Below are 19,399 nucleotides of genomic sequence, written 5' to 3'. Positions count from 1 at the left end.
ATGTCACCCTTGCGGGAGGGAGAGTTTCAGATAGTCGGTTCTCCTCCGCTGCGAGGGCTTTCTTCTTTTAAACCCCATATTCAGAAAAGCGCATCTGGTCATCCCCGGCTCCCTCGGTCGTCCTTCCTGACTCCGTCACCTTCTGTTCAGACCGTTGCTCACTGTGGGAAGAGTGTTTTCTGATTCCTCAACCTTGAACTGCCCAAAATATATAATGCCAATATACATTTCGGCAGAACTGACTAGCGGCTTTTGGGCGAATGGGGAAACATCGATTAGCCGACCCCAGAACATACTGCGGTGGTGCATGTTTACTGAAAAACACTTGAGGAACCGTTAAGGTCTTCCCAGTGAGTGGTATTGAGTGCTTACTGCGCAGAGCACTGTAATAAGCGCTTAGGAGAGTACGGTATAACAGAGTCGGTAGACCTGTTCCTTGCCCACAGGGAATGACAGTACAACAACATGAGCCGGTAGAAAAAAGTTGGCAAGGCTCTAATTAGCCAATTTGTTTCAATTTCCAACAAAACATGGGACCGGTCAATCGTCAAATAAAGGGATAGCTATTTTCAGGGTTTCTTTCGCGGGGCCATCGTGCACGTCCGGTGATCGCGCTGTAATAATAGAGGCCCTGACCCACTGAAATACTCAGGCAATCCCCAAAACTCAGTCTGGCACCCCTTTATAATAATAATGTTGGTATTTGTTAAGCGCTTACTATGTGCCGAGCACTGTTCTAAGCGCTGGGGTAGACACAGGGGAATCAGGTTGTCCCACGTGGGGCTCACAGTCTTAATCCCCATTTTACAGATGAGGTAACTGAGGCACCGAGAAGTTAAGTGACTTGCCCAAAGTCACACAGCTGACAAGTGGTAGAGCCGGGGTTCGAACCCATGACCTCTGACTCCAAAGCCCGTGCTCTTTCCAGTGAGCCACGCTGCTTCTCAATAATGTTGGTATTTGTTAAGCGCTTACTATGTGCAGAGCACTGTTCTAAGCGCTGGGGTAAACACAGGGGAATCAGGTTGTCCCACGTTTATCCGGAGCTCCTGGCAAGTCGCAGTGTTGATTGATTTGCATTCTGCCCTGGAAATGCTAAGAGCCACCGGGGGCCCGAAAGGTGGCCGGTGGGAGGGAGGAGAAGGCAGGGCCCGGTCAGATAAAGACCAAGTCTTTGCTTACCCGTCTCTCTCGGCCACAGGACGAGAGGGTGCCACTGAGGTTTGAAGGCGGTAAGTTCAAAACGAGCATGATGAGGAAGCGCTTCATACAGCTGGGGGGTTAAGCGTGACCGTAGAATGGTCTGCACACCGAAAATGTCAGATTTTGGACAAATTCCCGCTCTTCACTGGTTAGTAGGGAGAAAATAAGGGATGGGAAGGGGAGCGAGTGAGGTGTTGGTCGTCCTGTATCCGTGAGCGGGACGACTAGGCAGGTTAACTGGCGTCTGGTTCCTGTCACTGTGTATATAAGTTTATTCAATTGCCCTTTCAGTTATTTACTTCGATTTCTTTGTAAACGCCTGTCTTACCCAACAGAATACGTGCTCTTTGTGGGCAAGGGATGTGTCTCTTGTTCGTTTGTTATTTTCCAAGCACTTAGTACAGTGGGCCCAGGGCACGCCCAGTATATAGCCCTCCAACTACTACTCTGAAACGAGGTCTTGGGCTGGGTGGACCGTTCGTCTGACCCAGCGAGAGTAGAGCTCATTTCCTTAGGTTCTTCGGCCACCGAGTGCTCGGTGACCCACAGTCTATTTGGCCCCAGCGTCTGCATGGCGCACAGCGAGCCGGGTAAGATCATTAGTCTCGAACCTTTCCCGAGACCCCAACCGCCCTGCTCTGGGTGGGCGGGGGTAATAAATGTCAAGTGCTGAGCCATCCTGAAGATTGCCAGTTGTAGAAAATCTCAAGATTAAAAAAACACATTAGGCACCCCAGAGCCGCTGACTGCATCTCTTGCTTCGGCTGCCAGCCTTCACGCGGGCAGCTCATGCCCAGGAGACCAATGCTTTCATTGTTGGTGCTTGTGCGACAAAAAACAAACAAAACCCAACATGGATCAGTGGCGAACTTCCCAATGAAAGCTATGTTCATTGCAGAAATTCTGTAGAGTTTGAGGTGTGCCAAGGAGGGATTAACGCTAGGTGTTGTCGTTTAGTTTTGAGGTTTTTTTTAATGGCATGAAGTGCTAACTATGTGCCAGGGACTGCACTAAGCACTGGGGTAGACACAAGCTAATCAGGTTGGGTCCAGTCCATGTCTCACATGGGGCTTCCACTCTTAATCCCCATTTTACGAATGAGGTAAGTGAAGCAGAGATAAGTGAAATGATTTGCCCAAGATCACACAGCAGACAATAGTAATAATGACGATGGTATTTGTTAAGCGCTTACTATGTGCCAAGCACCGTTTTAAGCCCTGGGGTGGAGACAAGGTTATCAGGTTGTCCCATGTGGGGCTCACAATCTTCATCCCCATTTTCCAAATGAGGTAATTGAGGCACCGAAATTTGCCCAAAGTCCCACAGCTGACAAGGGTCGGAACCGGGATTAGAACCCAGGTCCTTCTGATTCCCGGGCCCATGCTCGATCCACTAGGCCACGCTGCTGGGTGTTGGGGAATTCTTTGTGTCCTGAGGCTATCGGGTGAGAGGGTGAAAAGTGAGCTAGAGAGAGAGTCCAGTGTCCAAGTTGACGTTAATGTCATTGCGAAGCCCGGCCCCCGACAGCAGCGTCGAATCATCCTGAGCCGCGGGGCGACGTCAAGCCCCCGAGATGGAGAGGAGAGTAACAGAAGCCTGAGGGTCCATCGTTTTTATGAAGTTGCAGAATTTGCAGTCATTACTGTTGGCGAGCAGACGCTTCATTGTGGATTCCTGGTACGGGGCGTATTGATTTTAATTCAGGGTCAAAGAAAGTTGGGCGCGCTTCTGTCCTGCTGAAGCACTCGAATACTGGATGTAAATGGTTTTCATTGTTTAAAGGCTTAGAAGGGAAGAGAGGCAGCAGGTCAAGTCCACTGCTGGGCTGTTGCTTTGATCCCTGGCCAAAGCCTCCACAGGGCCAGAGACCGACTGAGCCTGTCCCCAAGGGAGGGAGCGCGAGGGGCCCCCTCTGAAAGAAGAGACCCCTAAAGCCCGGCCCATTAGGGGTCATTCACGGGGCGCGCCGTCCCCTCGGATTATGCCCTCGAACCTCCAGGCCCGTCTTCGCCCCTCCAGTGGAATTGCCAAGTGTAGCCGGTGGAAGGCACTGCTGGACCTGGGCTCTCGTGCGGAGTGGGGGGGTTGGAGGGAAGGGGGTGACAGCTTGACTCCCAGCTAGGGAGAATTGGGATCAGGCCTCGGACACGAGCCAGGCAGGGGCCGAGGACAAGTAGGCTGGTCTCTTCAGGGTCATAGGTCAGGGACGAAGCTTCCCCTCTCGTTAGAAAATACCATTCAGGTGGAACAGAATGTGTCTGTTTAGTGTCGTATTGTACTCTCCCAAGCGCTCAGTACAGTGCTCTGCACACGGTAAGCACTCAATAAATACGACTGAATGAAGGAACCTCGGCTTAGCTGACCGGCTAAAGCGAAGTGTTTTGGGAAGTAGGCGCCTGGCTTCAGTGGGACGTCAGGCTTGCACCTCGGCGTAGCTTTTCGTTTCCCTTGCAGGTTTGCGACCCGGCTCGTTCGGAACGACTCCTTTGACATGCTTTTGTGTTCTGAGTCCGTCTGAATATAACCACGAGGGCTGTGGCTTTGGCTGCTGCTGGCCCGCGTTTTAATTGTGCTGCTGCCAGCCCTTTATCTTCAAAGCTGTTTGTGAAGCAGGCTGCCATCGCCTAGGTTCAGCCGGGTGGGGTGGGGAAGCACCGTGGCTATCTGATATTAACTGGGGACCAGGGACCAGATAATTGCATATTTTAAATGCAAAACATCCTCCAGAAACCCCTTTTGAAAAAAGGATTCTGCTTTGAAGTTCTCATCTCGTAATGCATTCACGTTTTCTTTCGTGGTGAATTTTTCAGTCGGAAAGTTCAGTGTTGTCTTAGTGAGAAGCTAGGATCCACTTGAGGTATCGTATGTAGGACTCTAGATTAGTCACAGTAAGTTACTGGCAGAGTGGAATCTAATGAGGATAGTAAAAGTACGTATGTGGACAGATGTCTCTCAAAGTAGTCGTTCTGCTCTGTAAATTGTCACCGTGCCCCCCTTCAAGAATCCACTGATGTTTTTCTCAAGTTGGGTGAGCATTATTCAAGACCACAGCCTTATTTAGGGTCTTTGCGTGATTTCTTCCTCACGCCGTAAACTCTCTTGTTGTATGCAGCCTTCTTGCTCTGAAACCAATTGAACCAGACCCCCCCCCCGACCCTCCAAAAATCCGATGCTTCGGACCGAACACCAACAAGTCAGACCAGAATGTTTTCAGATCCCTTAATGCTTCTTCATTCTTGCCAAAGTGGCCGCCTTCAGCCTTCACCCGAGCCAGATATCCTTGCTACTTCCTGTGGTTTTTCTCATTGAATGCCTCTTGTCAGAAGAGTGAAGTTTACAGCCTTTTGCCTTTCAGGGTTGTCGCTCAGAATATCCTCCCAAACAGGAGTCTCGTCGGCATTTCTCCGACACCCTCGTTCCCTGGGTCCTTAAGCCACGGCTGTAGTTGCTGCCTCTTTCTCCGTCTGCCGTAGCTGACCCTGGGGGTGCCGGAAGAGCCAGGTCGGGGCTGGGAGAGTACACATAGGCAACATCATTCCTGGTGGAGGTTTGTTGGGGGCTGAGACCTTCCCGATGTGGTCATTTGTGGGAGGGAAGGCAGGGTCACAGTAAGGCAGGCGATTCCCTAAACTTCTAATTTTGAGAAAACCCTTTGATTTGGGGGGAGCTAAAATTATACTGCGGACACCGTAGAGTTTTGGAGCCCTTTGGTTGTGTGCCGTGTTGGAATCGATGCATGTAAGGATCACTGCGGGTTGGCCACCAGAAAGTACTGGCCCTGAATTGGGATAGCTATATTAGCGTCTTATTGTGGAGTTGAGAGCAGTGCAAGAGTTATTATAAGAATAATAATAATTGGGGTATTCATTAAGCGCTTATGTCCTAAGCACCAGTGTAGGTACAGTAAAGGCAGATTGGACACGGTCCCCGTCCCATGTGGGGCTCAGCCTAACGGGGAGGGACAGCAGGTATTTCATCCTCATTTTACGGAAGAGAAAGCTTAGGCACAGACAAGTGAAGTGACTTGCCCGTGGTCGTGTAGCAGGCGAGTGGCAGAGCCGTGATTAGAACCCACATCCCCGAGGCCCGGGCTCTTTTCCCTAGACTGTGCCGCTTCCCCATTGACATGGTTTTCTTCTTGTTTTGGGACCGTGGCATTTTTGGAATGTTTTCAATGAGAGAAGTGGTGGATGGTTAGCAGTCGTTTTTGAATTGTAAAGCAATATATTTGCAGTGACCTCTGGGGGTAGATTTTAGCTTCTGTTTTAGGCAGCCGGTAGTTGTGGCTTTGAGCATGCATCATATTTCTCCAAACATTGTTATTCCCGCGTTCACGTACTTAGGACAGAAGACGTGCATGGGTTATAATCGGGTAAGAAATGTGGAAAAGATCAGACCAGAGACAAAAGCTGATTGTCCAAACTGAGGCTGGGTTCGGGCAATCGGGAAGACTTTTGCAAAGGATCAAGTGAGACAGGATTCATCCCCAAGACTGCCAGATCCGATTGTTTTGGTTATCTGAATGTCTGATTATCTGAAGTACTCGGGCTTGATTAGTAAAGGGCATCAACCGTCTTATGTACCTGTACTCGGTGATTGCTGATGGAAGGTGTCCCCCCCACCCCCACCCCCCGTGCTGCATATGGAACGCTTTTATGTTTCCAGATTTGATGGTAGATTTGTGGTGGAAATCTCAAGACCACCACCGCCACCCTTTTCATGACACTTCTGGACTGTGGTCAAATTATCACTGCCTTAACTCTGTGAGTAGAATGGATGGACCTGATAGAAAATCAAGACCGAAATGACTCGATTTATCGGGGTTGAAAGGATTCTCGAGGCCGGAGGTTTTGTTTCCCTTTCGTAGAGCGGGAAAAGCCCGTGGGATCCGGCCCGGTTGACATCTTTAAAGAGCCAGGATAGTTATCCGTGACCCCGTGTGCCTTTGGGGTCCCGTCCCCATCTCTAGGTCGGCCCCGAAGCAAGAACCTGGGGTAGGTGGGAGGGTCGGGCCGGATGCCGAAACGGAGGGAGCCTGCAGAGAATCTCCAGAGTTCTCCGAGGCCCGGGGCGCCCTTTCCAAACTCAAAATAGACTCGCCGGATCCTCGACTCCACCGATCCCGACCCTTGATAAAGCGGGTAGTGAGTGAAAAATGCACAGTGCCTTTAATGGGGGCTCCGAGGATTCTGTGGTGAGGCATCTTCTTGACGATCAGCTCTCCCGTGCCCACCGGTGCCCTGCTTTGTGCAAAACCCCGTTTTAGGAGGTCGGGGAGTAACGGGGAGTGGCTCAGCTATGTTCTGTGCCGGAGGAGTTTTCGGAGCTTAGGGGCTAAGGAGAAAGGTGAGCAGCTAGGGAAGTAGACCGGATTGAAATGTGAAGATTGAGGAACAACGGTGAATCGGAAAATGACTCCTGCCAGGTCATCTGTTGACCACCCATGCTCCTTGATTGTCTTAATCACTTTTTCTCTCAACATTCTAAAGTTATCGGGCGGACCCTTTTAAGGGGAGGTGAGAAAGGCCCACCCAAGAGGTCCGGTGGCCCATTCGGGCCGGAACCCAGCTTGGGCCTGCTCCCCTCCCTGGCAGTTTCGCGCTTCCCACATCTGTGACATCGGCTTTCTTTACCACCCACCTCTGGTACGGGAAGTCCGGCAGTGGAAGCCCACATTCTCCCACCGGGCAGACAAGTGACCGACTGATGGTGTCGGGGAAGTACGTGGAGGGGAAATGTTGCCGAAGGGGTGAAAAGTCCTCGACCAATCGATGGTATTTATTGAGCGCTTACGGTGTGGGGAGCACTGTACTAAGAGAGAATATAGTAACGTAGAGTTGGAAGGCACGTTCCCTGCCCACAAGGACGTGTTGGCTCATCCTTCATCGTTTTAACCCTCGGCCTTCCCCAATCTTCGTAGTCCCTGTTTCCTGAGAAAGGAATGAAGGAAGGAAGGAATGAATGAATGAATGAATGAATGAAAGAAAAATACTTTTAAAAGAACGGGGAGGTGGAAGATGGTCAGAGTGGGAGACCTCTGGATTGTGAGATGGGAGAGCCGTGTCCGTTCCCACGTCTAGAGGAGCAGGGCATCCCTGCCCATGTCCATGGGTTAGTCCGGTGGTCACCCGGGTCTCTCGCTCCTCCCGGGTGGCCCTTCCCACCATCCATTAGTCGCAGCCTTTCTGGGCACAGCAGTAATTACTGAGGATGGTCAGCAGGTTTGTCCACCCTGTCTGGGCTCACTAGGAGCACAGCAGTGACCTGGCCACGGTGGCCACGGTGGCAGGTTTGGCAGCACTGTCCCCTCCCTCGAGGAACTGACTCACGTGGAAGAAGGGAGCAGCCTGCTCTCAAATGAAGGCAGAAACATAAAACTCGAGTGACAGAAACTTCTCCTCCATCCCAGTGGCACCCATGATGATCCACAGATGGCCAGCATACAATTTTGCAGTTTTTCCTTCATTCTGGTTTTAAATTTCGCGTATTCATACTTTCCGTAGCTGCAGGGGGGAGGAGGAAGCGGCTTGTAGCTTTTAGTTTTGTAAGCACCGAAATTTGAGGAAATGACCACATTCAATTTGTAGTTTTCCTCAGGAAAACTTTCATTTTAAAAATTCCAGGCCTGGCAGTACACGCCCTACTTTTGACTCAGCTGTCCAGCTCTTCCGACTGAATTCCCAGAGTGACTGGGTGATGACTATCAATCAGTATCATTGATTGATTGATTGAACGACTCTGGGGGAGCAGAACCTTCAGCGGACTTGGAAATAAACATGTCCCGTAGACGGCGCAGAAGAAATCAGGCAGGAGGTGGGGCGGGAGGGGAGTTTACAGAAAGGTCTCCAACAACGCCCTGCCTTCTCTTTCCCATTTTCTTTCTTTCTGGTTCCGTGAGGACCTGTCGAGGAGACCTTATTTGAAAGACTTCTCGAACACGTTTGTTCCACTGACTTCGATGCGTTTGGCAGGGAGCAGCAGAGAGGGAAGAGGAGGTGACGAGAGGTCTTTGTAAGCGGGGGAGGACTGGAGAGATGTGGCCGGCCTGTTCCTTTCGGGACCGAATGTTTGAAGCCGCCCCTTTTGTCAGAAGGCATTTGGAGTTCTCCAGTCTGACATGTCGTTACTGCGATCTTTCACGAATTGTCCTAAAAAGGTTTTTTTGGTGCGTTTAGAACAGATAGGAGCTGCACTCTCTTTTAGGGTCAATTTTTTTCTCTGACTCGGTTCTTTAATCTTTTGGTGTAAAAAGGTGCACATCTGGAGCCTTGTAAAAACCTTTCTAACAAATTATTTGCAGATGGTTTCAACTGAGATGGGACATTTGAAAGCGATTGAGATTGCGTCCGTCACGAGACCATTAATCTAGTGAAGTCAAACAGTTTTCCCTCATTTGAATATTTCGATTGAGGATTTCCGGTCCGAATTTAGGGAGCAAACCTTAGGAGAGAAATCATTTTTAACCCTCAGGTTAAGGCAGTAAATCATTGTGGTTTAAAACTTTGCATTCTGTAATGAAAACAGACAACAGTGTTTCCCTTTTCCATCATCTCTCTTTCCAACAACAGAAGGAGGTTTCGCCCAACATCAGTCTAAGTCTTGGGGAGAATGGGCCTCCTGTTTGAAACACCCCACCCCACTTCATTCGGGCAGTGTCCGCAATGCGATCGGCCTAGGTGGGCGTTCGGAGATATTTCCCGGGGACTCTGCTTTTGACCCAAGGCCAGAGCCCAGAGGGAAGCCAAAGCTGGCCCCTGGCCTGGCACGGCAGCTTCTGGCTGTGGCCTGGCGGTCACGGCACACCTGTCCCGGGGTGGGCCAGCCCCTTGAGCTGGATCTTCATGGGGAGAGGATGCCGACTCCGCTGGGAATCACCCAGCCCCGTGGCTGGAGGTCCTGGGCCCGGTTTGGGGAACCTCTTCAGAATCTTTAGGAACATCGGTCATGGCCTGGGACACAGACCAGGGAATCGGAAGGACCTGGCTCTAATCCCGGCTCCGCCGCTTGTCTGTTGTGTGATCTTGGGCAAGTCACTTCATTCATTCAGTAGTATTTATTGAGCACTTACTATGTGCAGAGCACTGTACTAAGCGCTTGGAATGGACAGATCGGTAACAGAGGCAGTCCCTGCCCTTTGACGGGCTTACCGTCTAGTAAGTCTTACACTTCTCTGGGCCTCAGTTCCCTCATCTGTAAAATGGGGATTCAGACTCTGAGTCCCATATGGGACAGAGACTGTGTCCCACCCGATTATCTCGTCTCCACCCCCGCAGTCAGAACTGAGCCTGACGCGTAGTAGCACTTAAAAAATACCGTTATTGTCGTTACGATTATTAGCATCTAGAGCAGAGCCGAGGCCGTCCGTGGCCAAACGCCCGCTGGGGGTGTGCCTTGCATCGCAGCGGGTGGGACTAGCTGTCCCAAGGGCCGTGAGAGTTGGCAAAGCCTGGGGCGGTCAGAAGGACAGGTGCGGCGGAAGGAGAATCCGTCTGTGGGAACGCAAGAGGGCGAATGAATGAGTGGTTTCATGTGGCTGAAAAGCACATCGGGGTGAAAACGAAGCATACAAGGGGGGAGAACAGAAGATGGGCCTGTGCTGCTCAGACCCTGGCAAGGACACTGGTTCTAGCCATCGGGGCTGCAAGGGAAGCTGGGGGGATTGGTGGGGGTGAAGGACAGCCTCCCAGAGGCCCGACCGCCAGTAGCATCAGAAGCCAGAGGAAAAGGGTCGAAACTAGAGGACTGTGAGATTTAGGCCGCGCCTGAGGAAGAATTTTCTGACGGGGGAGTTGGTTGAGCGTTTGACTCATTGACCGAGGGAGTTTGCGAGATCGAGAGTGCTTGAAAAACCGAAAACAGATCTTCCCCGGGGGGAGATTGCTGTATGTGTGCGCCTGCAGCTGAGGGAGGAGGTGTTTACCAGAAAGGGGCCCTCTCCCATCCCTTCCAGCCGGATGTGAGCGTATGCTACTTCGTCGCCAGGGTTGTGTGAATAATGGAGCAAAATCTGCAAATGAGAGGGCCCGGAAAGGGACTGACCGGTTAGCTCCAGCAGGCCGAAACAGTGCTGGGGGGGTTCCAGTCAGACGTAGCGGAGGGATTTTTGTTGTCAGCCTTGAGGTGTTTTCAGTTCTTTGAGGGAAATGAACTTCATAAGCCCGAGGTATTAAGAATGAATTCTCTTAGGTCTCCACAGCTACCAGAGGCTCTCCCGAGTCTTTTCGAAAGGGGTGATGCTACTTCGGGTTGTGGTTTAATCTAAAACCTTCGAAGCAACTTAGAGGCGCCGACAGTCGTCAAAACTCACTTCGCAAAAAAGGTGACTCTCCAAAATGGGCTCCCAAAAGGAGCCAAAAACACGAGGGGGGGTCTCCTGACGTTCGGCCCAGTGATCCATGTCCCGGGCCAGGCTGCCTTCCTGGAGTGATTGACAATTTCTAACTTTTTCAGAGTGTAGGGCTCAGTTTGGGGGTCCAGGAGAAATAAGCATTTGTGAGTCCAGGCCCATTGGAAAGTGGGCAGTCCTTTGTTATAATGCTTCGGCCAGGGAGTCCTCATCCTCCCGGGAGCTAATTTTCCTTTACTTCTGCTTGATTTCAGGTTTTCCTCCTCCCCCAGGAGCGCCACCTCCGTCTCTTATACCGACAATAGAAAGGTAAATCAGTATGGAATTACTTGGGTACTTTTCTTCACTTTTCTCTAACCAGGATTTTCCTTTCTCCTGGCCCAAGTAGTGAGAGAGAGGAAAGCAATGTACGAGGTAAGGACTGCTACTGAACTGGAGTTGGTACCGTACCTCCTTTTATTAATAATAATAATTGTGGCATTTGTTAAGCGCTCTAGTAGGCGCCAGACACTGTACTAAGCACAGGGGTGGATACAAGGAAATGGGGTTGGATACGTTCCCTGTCCCGTGTGGGGCTCGCAGTTTCAATCCCCATTTTACAGACAAAGTAACTCAGGCACAGAGAAGTGAAGCGACTTGCCCAAGGTCGCACAGCAGACAGAGCTGAGATTAGAACCCATGACCTTCTTACTCCCAGACCCGTGCTCTATCCACTACGCCTTGCTGCTTCTTAAATGGATGGGTTTATTAATCTGACAGTTTGTTTTAGCGAAGCAGTGTTGAGTGGAGGAACACACTAAGAAAGTTGCTTGTTTTTTCTGTTTGGGTTTCTTTTAATGTTCTACAGACTTGGTAGGTTGTTTTTGGTGTTTTCTAATTGTGAGCTTACTAGTAGATCTTGAAAGACTAACTCTTCCCTAGAATAATAGAGGGTTTAATACGCTCCGCTTGACATTCAGATTCTCGGTTTATGGTGAATGGCTGTGCTTGAAAAGGTCATTTCCTGTAGCTTTTGCCAAGTCCTGAGGCAAGTGACCTGACAAGGGGATTACGATTAAGAAATTACCAAATGTTGTGTCAGAATGATTTTGACTCACAGAACACAAAACATTGCTCATTTAATGCTCTGTTATTGAGGATATTTGGATCTACTTAGTTACGAGTGAACTCTCTGATGCCTTTCCTAAAGAGGCGGCGTGGCTAGTGGATAGCCAGGTTCTAACCCCAGCTCTGTCATGCCACTTGTGTGACCTTGGGCGAGTCACTTCACTTCTTCGGGCCTCAGTTACCTCCTCTCTAAAATAGGGATTAAGGCTGTGACCCCCATGTGGGGCATGGACTGTGTCTAATCTAACTAGCTTGAATCTACCCCAGCCCTTAGTATGGTGTCTGGCCCAAAGTGAGTGCTTAACAAATACCTTTTTTTTAAAAAAAAAAAAAAAAAGGGGGGGCCTCAGCTTTTCCTTGACTACCGAGGTTGAATGTATTTAGGGAAGTGACAAACAAATGTTGTTTTCTCTTACAGCAAATTCTGTGCATCATTTTGTTTGGTTGGTTTACCTTTCCTTCATTCGTATTTTTGTGCCTCTCTAATTTTTTACCCCGAGTTCCGAGAGTAATAATGCCTCCGAGAGTAATGTAGGATAGAGATGTCCAGAAGTATCAAGCCTGAGACCTTGGGAAAATGGGCATCTTCTAGAGCAGCTCGGCCTGGTGAAAAGAGTATGGAACTGGAGGTCGGAGGAGCTCGGTTCTAATCCCGGCTCTGCCGCTTGTCTACTCTGTGGCCTTGGTTAAGTCACTTAACGTCTCTGTGCCTCAGTTTCCTTATCTGTAAAATGGGGATTAAGGACTAGTAATTTTGGTATTTGTTAAGCGCTTACTATGTGCCAGGCACTGTACTAAGCCCTGATCCTCCTTCCTCTTACCTAGACTGTGAGCCCCAAGTCCAGGGCCTGTGTGTCCAACCGGGTAACCTTGTATCTACCCAGGTGCATATAAGAGTGCTTGGCACATAGTGAGTGCGTCACAAATACCGCGCACACACACACGCACCTGTATGTCCTTTTCCCCCCAGACATCATAAAAAGCCATTCAGACCACAAATCTTAGTGGTTCACATTTGAAAAGATGAGAAAGCCAGTGGAGCCCTTTCGGGGAAGTCTCGAGATTCCCCCTCCTCACCCAAGCCCACAGAGCAAGTTGTGGCCAGGACCGGTCACGGCAGAATTCCCCCGGCAGACAGTTCTCTGCCCTTAGGGCTTGATAGCGTACTTCCAGGTTATCGGATAGTTGTCTGGTAAAAAAAAAAATGGTCACCTGAAAGAAACGTCAGCTTAAAACACAGTCCACCAGTAGCCGTTGGTAAAATGTTTCCCAATCGGGAATTGCGAATAACAGCATTTGGGTTGACCCTACCCAGGAGAAAAGGGGGGCGGCTTAGCCTGAGCGCTCGTGGGTGTCCCTTTTAGCTAATCGGTTCTTTCTTGCTCAGGGTGGCCCACCGGAGGCCACGCCCTCCCCCCCCTTCCTCCTGGGAAGCCCTTAGTCTCTACTCCCCGGAAGGGCCCAGTCGAAGCTTCAGGTAACGATAATAATTCTCATTACGGTATTTGTTGAGGGTTTACTATGTGTCAAACACTGTTCCGAGGGCTGGGGCGTCTCCTTGTGGACACTCGCCAGAGCAGATGAGATGGGGTCAGAATTCACTTATTAAGAGTGTTCTCTCTGCCGTTTCCTAAAGGGGAAGAGAGCTTAGAGGTGTTGCCGGTGAGCTCAGGTGAGGTTTGAAGAACTCTTAGTTCAGCCTCTTGCCCGATCGCTGGCGTACCCGAAACGAGACGGATCGAATGAGACTCTAGTCTTTCACCGGGTTGTGCCTTTTGATCTGAAACCAGGATGATCAATTGACAGCATTTAGGATCTGGCGTTCCAAAATCAGCATCAGATATTTTTCTCTTTGACAGCGGACACTCCTCCGGTTACGATAGTCGATCTGCTCGTGCGTTTCCGTATGCCAATGGTAAGTGAACGCCTCTGCTTCCGAGACTTCCGTTTTTTGGTGATTTCATTTCAGTTACCAACGAACATTGATTTGCGCTAACTAAACCTAAGTTTTGACCAAGCACACGGACGTGCTCATCCTCACCATTGCAGAGGTGCCACAGACATTTATCGGCACAACAACGTGGACCATTTCTGTTAAAAGTAAATACGGGGATGGAGACCAGAGACCGGAAACCGAGCAATTAATTATCTGCCGACAGTTTGGGGCGGTGCCAGAGGCGAAAGCTCACTCGCGGGTTGGAAGTGGTAATATTACGTGGCTACTCAGAGAAGTCTCTCTCTCCTTGCTGCTGGTGGAAATGGTGGTCTTGTGAAGCATTTGGGGGCCCCCATTTTGGACTCCCCATGAAGGAGAGGCTTCTTGAAGGTGACCGTGTAGAACCGGATCACCCGACCCTGAGGGCGTCCAGTTGGGAGCCCGTTCCGTTCCTTCCCTCCCCCGTCCTCACCTCCTTGCCCCGTCGCACAGCTTCCTCGGCGCTCCCCGGGCCGGGGCGGTCACGGTCCACCTGGGAAGCCGGTCCGGGGAGATCCAGAGAGCCCAGCGGGAGACATTCGTTTAGATTACCGTGACGAGACTGTCGGGGCCCAGAAAAGTTTCCGGAAATAACTCTCGACGCTCAGACGCGTTCCCCTGTAACCGCCTAATTGAGGGGTGGGTCGGCCCGGAGCGGATTTGGCAACTGTTCATTTTGAGTGCGCAAGGGACAGGGGTTGGCGATTTTAGTTAAGGGCTGAGGATCGGCCCCAGTTGGAAATCCTCAGAGCTTGTCAGAGCCCCGGGATGAGCAAGTCCAGCTTCGGGGAACGCAAGAGGTGACCTTTAGTGCCCTCCCTCCCCCAGCCTATACTCCTGTTAATTCAGGACCCTTCAGAAAGCCAAAAAGTCAGAATTGACAGAAGCCATGGACTTGGGAGCTTCGCTTTCAGAAGTTGCCCCGCCCCTCCCCTCTTCTCCCTTCCCCCTGCAACTTTTGTAATGATAACTCTTTGTTAAGACTATCAGCTGTTGTAGATAGTCTCTTGGCAACCAGAATCTTATCAAAAGCTCACTGCTGACTTCCCAGCAGGGATGTTAGAATTTTCTTCCTTTGTCCATTTTTTTCCCCTCCGTCTGTCTCTGTGTCCCCCTCTCCCTGCTTCTGCCTCCCTTCTCTCCCCCGTTCCCCTCTACCTCCCAGTTCCATTTTTCTTCCCTGCTTGGGATTTCCCCCCGGCCAGCTTTTCCACGTCTCCTCCAGACATGGTTTGCAGCCCAGGACTGCAGCTTTTCTTCTGCTCCCAGGCCCCCCTGCCCTGGGTTTACTTCGCCTCCTTGCTTGACTTCTCTTCCTCTCCTCTTGTGGCCGGAGCCAATTGAGAGCGTGGTTTTTTCCTCCCAAGTTTGTACTCGTGGCGTGTTTGCCCACAGACCTAATCCTCTCCCTGCCGAAGTTTTGGGAAGGGGTTTTCCAGGCATCTTTCTGCGATTGCCCGTTTCAACTACCGTAATTTTCCTCTGGGGCTAATACCAGGGATTAGCCACGTAGCTATTTGTGCTTCTTTGGCTTGGCGTTGGTTGCTCTTTTGCTTATTGTTGTGTTCATTTGGAGGAACGGCAGCTGCTGCCATTCCTCTGATCCGCTATTGGCCATTCAGCCGTATTTACTGAGCGCTCACCCTGTGCAGGGCACTGTACTGAGCGCTTAGGAGAGTACAACACAACAATAAAAAGACACCTTCCCTGCCCACACCCGGCTTACGGCGTATCGCTCTATCGCGAGCTGCCTCCCCTCCCGACTGGGCAGTGTTGCGAGGTTCCCTAGGGTTTCTTTCCCCTTCCTGACCTTCCTCTTTGTCCATCATCTGCGTGACCTGCGTGTTCCTTGGGCGTTCGTCCCATGTTTATTGCTCTTCTTTTTCTCATTCCTGACTATCCTGCCAACCGTCAAAACAAAATTCCCACTGTATTTGCCACCCAAATAGCTTGAACCCCCCTCATTAATGGGAGAGTCCAATCCCAGCACTTAGCAGAATAAGCGCTTACCAAATATCCCTATTATAAAGATCGTTTTTACTACCGCTAGCCGAGTACTTACTGGCCTACTACTCCAGTTTCCCATTGCCCATACATAGGATGAAGGGGAACCCCCATGTGGCATGGCGTTTTCCATCTGGAAAGATGCAGGCTCTTCTCTGTTCATCCTCACCGTTTCCTGGATATTATCAGGCAGTCTGCAAAAGCTGTGTGCGATTCCCTTTATTTCCCCATCCCGGGAGCGCACGCGGGGCCTTTTTGGATCTAATAGCCGGGAGCACCCCTCTCTCCCGATTTTCACCTGGGAGGTCTTGGGACACTGTTTGGTTTCAGTGCCTGCCCCTCCAGCCTTCCCCTCTTCCAACTCCCACTTCTTCTCCCCTCCCCCCAATGTTGGGGTTTTTGTTTATGGGGGGGGGGGGGCGCGGGGGGAGCAGGGGTTGGTCGACCTTGTATATGTTCAAGTCAGGCCAATGACAGCATTTTGGCCTGTACTTATCACAATTACAAGTACTTCCTTTCTTAAATGTTGGTTTTCTATGTTCCCGCATCCTGTCACGGTCTTGGAATCTGGCTGGTTATTTTGGTGCCCCCATGTTGAACTTGACCCGGTGCTAACTCCTGGAGTCTGCTTCCCAGGTTTGTTTCCCTGGTCACCAGTTTCACTCGTGCCCTTCTACATCCTCCTCTTCCACTTTTCCCCTCCCTGCTTTCGAGTCCGTTGGGGTCGCCCGCTCTTCCCCAGCACGGGCCTTTTTCATAAGTTTCCGGTCTACTAGTCTCGTTCAGACCGATTGCGTTTTCTCGCGGCGCTTGGGATTGTTAGTGAAATCTGTCCCGATCCTAATCGTAATTATGGTCGTCATAAAATGCTGACTGTGTGGCAGGCACCTTCCTCGGTGCTGAGGTGTAAAAAAGACCGTCCGTCCGGACACGGTCCCCGTCCCGACCAGGGGCTTACAGTCTGAAAGGGAGAACAGGGACCTTCTCCCCTTTCCATAGATGGGGGAAACCGAGTCTGGAGAGGCTAGAGAACTTGCCCGAGGTCCAAACGGTAGGCCGGTGGCCGAGCTATAGTTCAGCTGTATTTGGCTTCTCCCTCTCTATAGAACCAGAGCTAAGGGGTCCGGAGCAGTGCGGATCTCTGGGGTCAAAAGACCCTGGTGGAGGCGAGAGAGAAACGAACGCTGTTGTTACGGTGGTGGTCCCCAGGTCTACTCTGACTTGAGATTGTCACGCTGCTGCACGTTCTTCATCTCCGCCGCCTTGGCCCAGCTTGACAGAGCGTTGAGGAGGTGGCAGAGCTCGAACCCTGACTTGCCCCGGTCCCTCCATTCCGCGCCCAGGATTCAGAAACCCCCCGTGCCTCTCCTTCCCTCCCAGGCTACCTGTTGTGGGGGACGGAGGTGATCTGATGCTGCAGGTTGGGCAGCATCAACATTACCCTGCGCTCATCGATTCTCCCCCTATCGCCGGGAGGCAGGTGACAAGGACTCCAGTGGAAAAACGGGGACATTGAGCCACGGAGAGCTTTAGGCGACTCACTTGGATTTGGTGTGGCAATGTGGCATGAGGCGTCTGGAACCGCATCCGAGGCACCTCGAACAGAATGACGGGTGAAGCCCGTTCCCTGCTTCGTGGACAACCAGCGGTCCGTCTCAGAGACCCCAGGTTTTAGTGTTCCGGTCGTCTTTAATGGATTTGGGTCTTTTGTTGATTTTTTTAAAATATCAACATGCAGAGCCAGACCCAGCTCGACTTGTAAATGATCCTCCGTGATGAGGAGGTCCAGCCTTTCACGGCCCAAGCGTTGTTTGCTGAAGGTGAATTTCACTTTTATCCAGCAATTCATTCTCCCAGGTGAAAATAGGGAGAGAGAGGTGTTCCCAGCTATTAGCTCTGAAATGGCCCCGAGTGTGCTCCCGGGACGGGGAAATAAAGGGAATTGCAGCGCAGCGCCTACGAGCGGCCCTCTCCTGGCCTCCGACTCTGACTCTGGCCGTCCCCTGTGGGGCTCCCCCTCTTAAACTGTAGAGGAACTTTTCACGCTTAACCTTGTTTCTCCCTACCTCCCTTCATGCCTTTGCTCCCAGCCTTTTCCCCTCTCCCCTCCCCCTTCCCTCTCCAGCCCGTGCCGTTGGCAGAAACTTGACCGAATGGGGCCGTGGGCCCGGATCCCGCCTCCCTCGTCTCCTCCTACCCTCCAGCTTCCCCCTGCGCACACACTCCCACTCTTCTGTGAGTCTGTTAGTTTTAAAACTCAAAGCGCTCCTTCCTCTGTAAATATCGGAGCGAGCGTCCTAATTCCACAGCAGTCGCCAGTTGGGTAAGTTTGGTCGTCGGATCCTCGAAAGCGGCAATCCGTTGGTGTCGGAGCCTTGCGATCGCCTTCCATTCGTCTCTTGTTCGGAGAGCGGCAGTTTCACTCCCTCCACTCCCTCGTTAGTCGAACAGATTGTTCCGCAAGGGAACTCTTTCCAGAGATCTTGGTCAAACAGGCCAATTAGTCTCTAACCAAGGGGTCTTCTCCGTTCTTTCTGGAACTGCATGAGAACAGAGACCCTGCAGGTTTCATTCCCGTAGCTTCGCGCGGACCTGAGAGAAGCGCTCGTCCAAAGGCCGTTGTGTAATGGTGTTTCGTGAACACTCCCCAGCAGCTGGAACCATCTGCTTTAGGGAACTTCAAATAGAATTTTGAACGTTCCCTGGGCCGATTCCATAAATCTTTGGAATCATTTCTGCCGGGGCCAGCGGAGGCAGCCTATGAGGTCCGGGCAAGATCTGCGGCCGTTAAACGGCTAGGAAGACAACCCAGACTTTCTCCCGCGGCGGCGTGCCGAACGGAAGGTGTTCCTCCTAGCTGGAGCTAGTTCCTTCTAGCTGTAGGTTGCCAGGACCTGCAGCATCAAGGAAAGCTCCCTGAGGGAAGACCGGGTTTGGAATCTCCATCTCTCATCGCCCCATCGGCAGCGTTGACGGAGTGTCCGCTGGTCACTGGGGAGAGAGCGCTTGCCGTGTCGCTACACTTGGCGTGCAGCGCTTTCGTTGGGGAGTATGAGAGTCACCCCGGAGCCCAGCCGTCTCCCTACAACCGGAACAAAGCTCGTCCCGTGCTGGTCTGGAAGACCAGAAGTAACCAGCCGTTGCCTTCGGCAAGGGCGGTTGGGGGTCGGTCGTCGAAACGGTTCACGTCGGACACGTTCCTGACCTTCTGGGAAAGAAATGAACATCTTTCCAAGGGTGTTTCAAGACGGTCAGATAGATCCGTGTTGGATCGCTTTGTTCTGAAAGTTTTCTTATAAACGAGAAATGGTCCAAGAGGGGCTGGAGGTGGGCCTCGCCCGGCCTGAAAATCCTTAGCGGGAGCTGAGGCCGGGGTGGCAGGAGCCGGTACCTTTCCTCCGGGACCTAAAATGGGTACGTGTTGGAGGGAAGATGGGGGGCAGCGGTTCCAGCCCGGTCGCAGGCTGGGGGCCGGTGGGGGCCCCGAAAAGCCATTCCCTCAGCAGCTGACTGGTCCCGCTCTCCGCAGCCCAGCCACGGGGACGTGGACAGGCATTCTCCTGTGATATGACAGGCATTATCCCGCTATGATGATCTCCTGGAATGAAAACGGCCCCAGAGCCCTCTTGTCAGCCAGCCTCCTCCCTGAGATGCGGACGTGTGTGTGTTTGTTTTCCAGTGAGGGTCTTAAACCAACCGGTTAGCCCGGGTCCCTTTGGGTGATAGCTTGGGAATAGCCGGCTACGCCGAGGGCCGAGAAGGAG

At 51.6% G+C, this 19,399-nt stretch overlaps 1 protein-coding gene across 5 annotated transcripts in view; it reads left to right on the top strand.

Moving 5' to 3' along the window:
* The window catches only part of FIP1L1 (factor interacting with PAPOLA and CPSF1), a 54,675-nt gene that overhangs the window by 29,170 nt on the left and 6,106 nt on the right, over positions 1-19,399 (top strand). For 3 of the 5 annotated variants that reach the window (XM_029076469.2, XM_029076468.2, XM_039913745.1), the window contains 2 exons: positions 10,804-10,858; positions 13,516-13,571. In XM_029076469.2, coding sequence (XP_028932302.1) covers positions 10,804-10,858; positions 13,516-13,571 — 111 coding nt within the window. Of the gene's footprint in view, positions 1-10,803; positions 10,859-13,043; positions 13,134-13,515; positions 13,572-19,399 lie in introns of all 5 variants that reach the window. The other 2 variants (XM_029076467.2, XM_029076466.2) reach the window with 1 other exon arrangement.

Source organism: Ornithorhynchus anatinus, chromosome 12 (assembly GCF_004115215.2).
Source record: "Ornithorhynchus anatinus isolate Pmale09 chromosome 12, mOrnAna1.pri.v4, whole genome shotgun sequence".
NCBI classification, from domain to species: Eukaryota; Metazoa; Chordata; class Mammalia; order Monotremata; family Ornithorhynchidae; genus Ornithorhynchus; species Ornithorhynchus anatinus.
The sequence above is the reverse complement of the archived record's forward strand: the minus strand, read 5'-3'. Positions and strand labels throughout refer to the sequence as shown.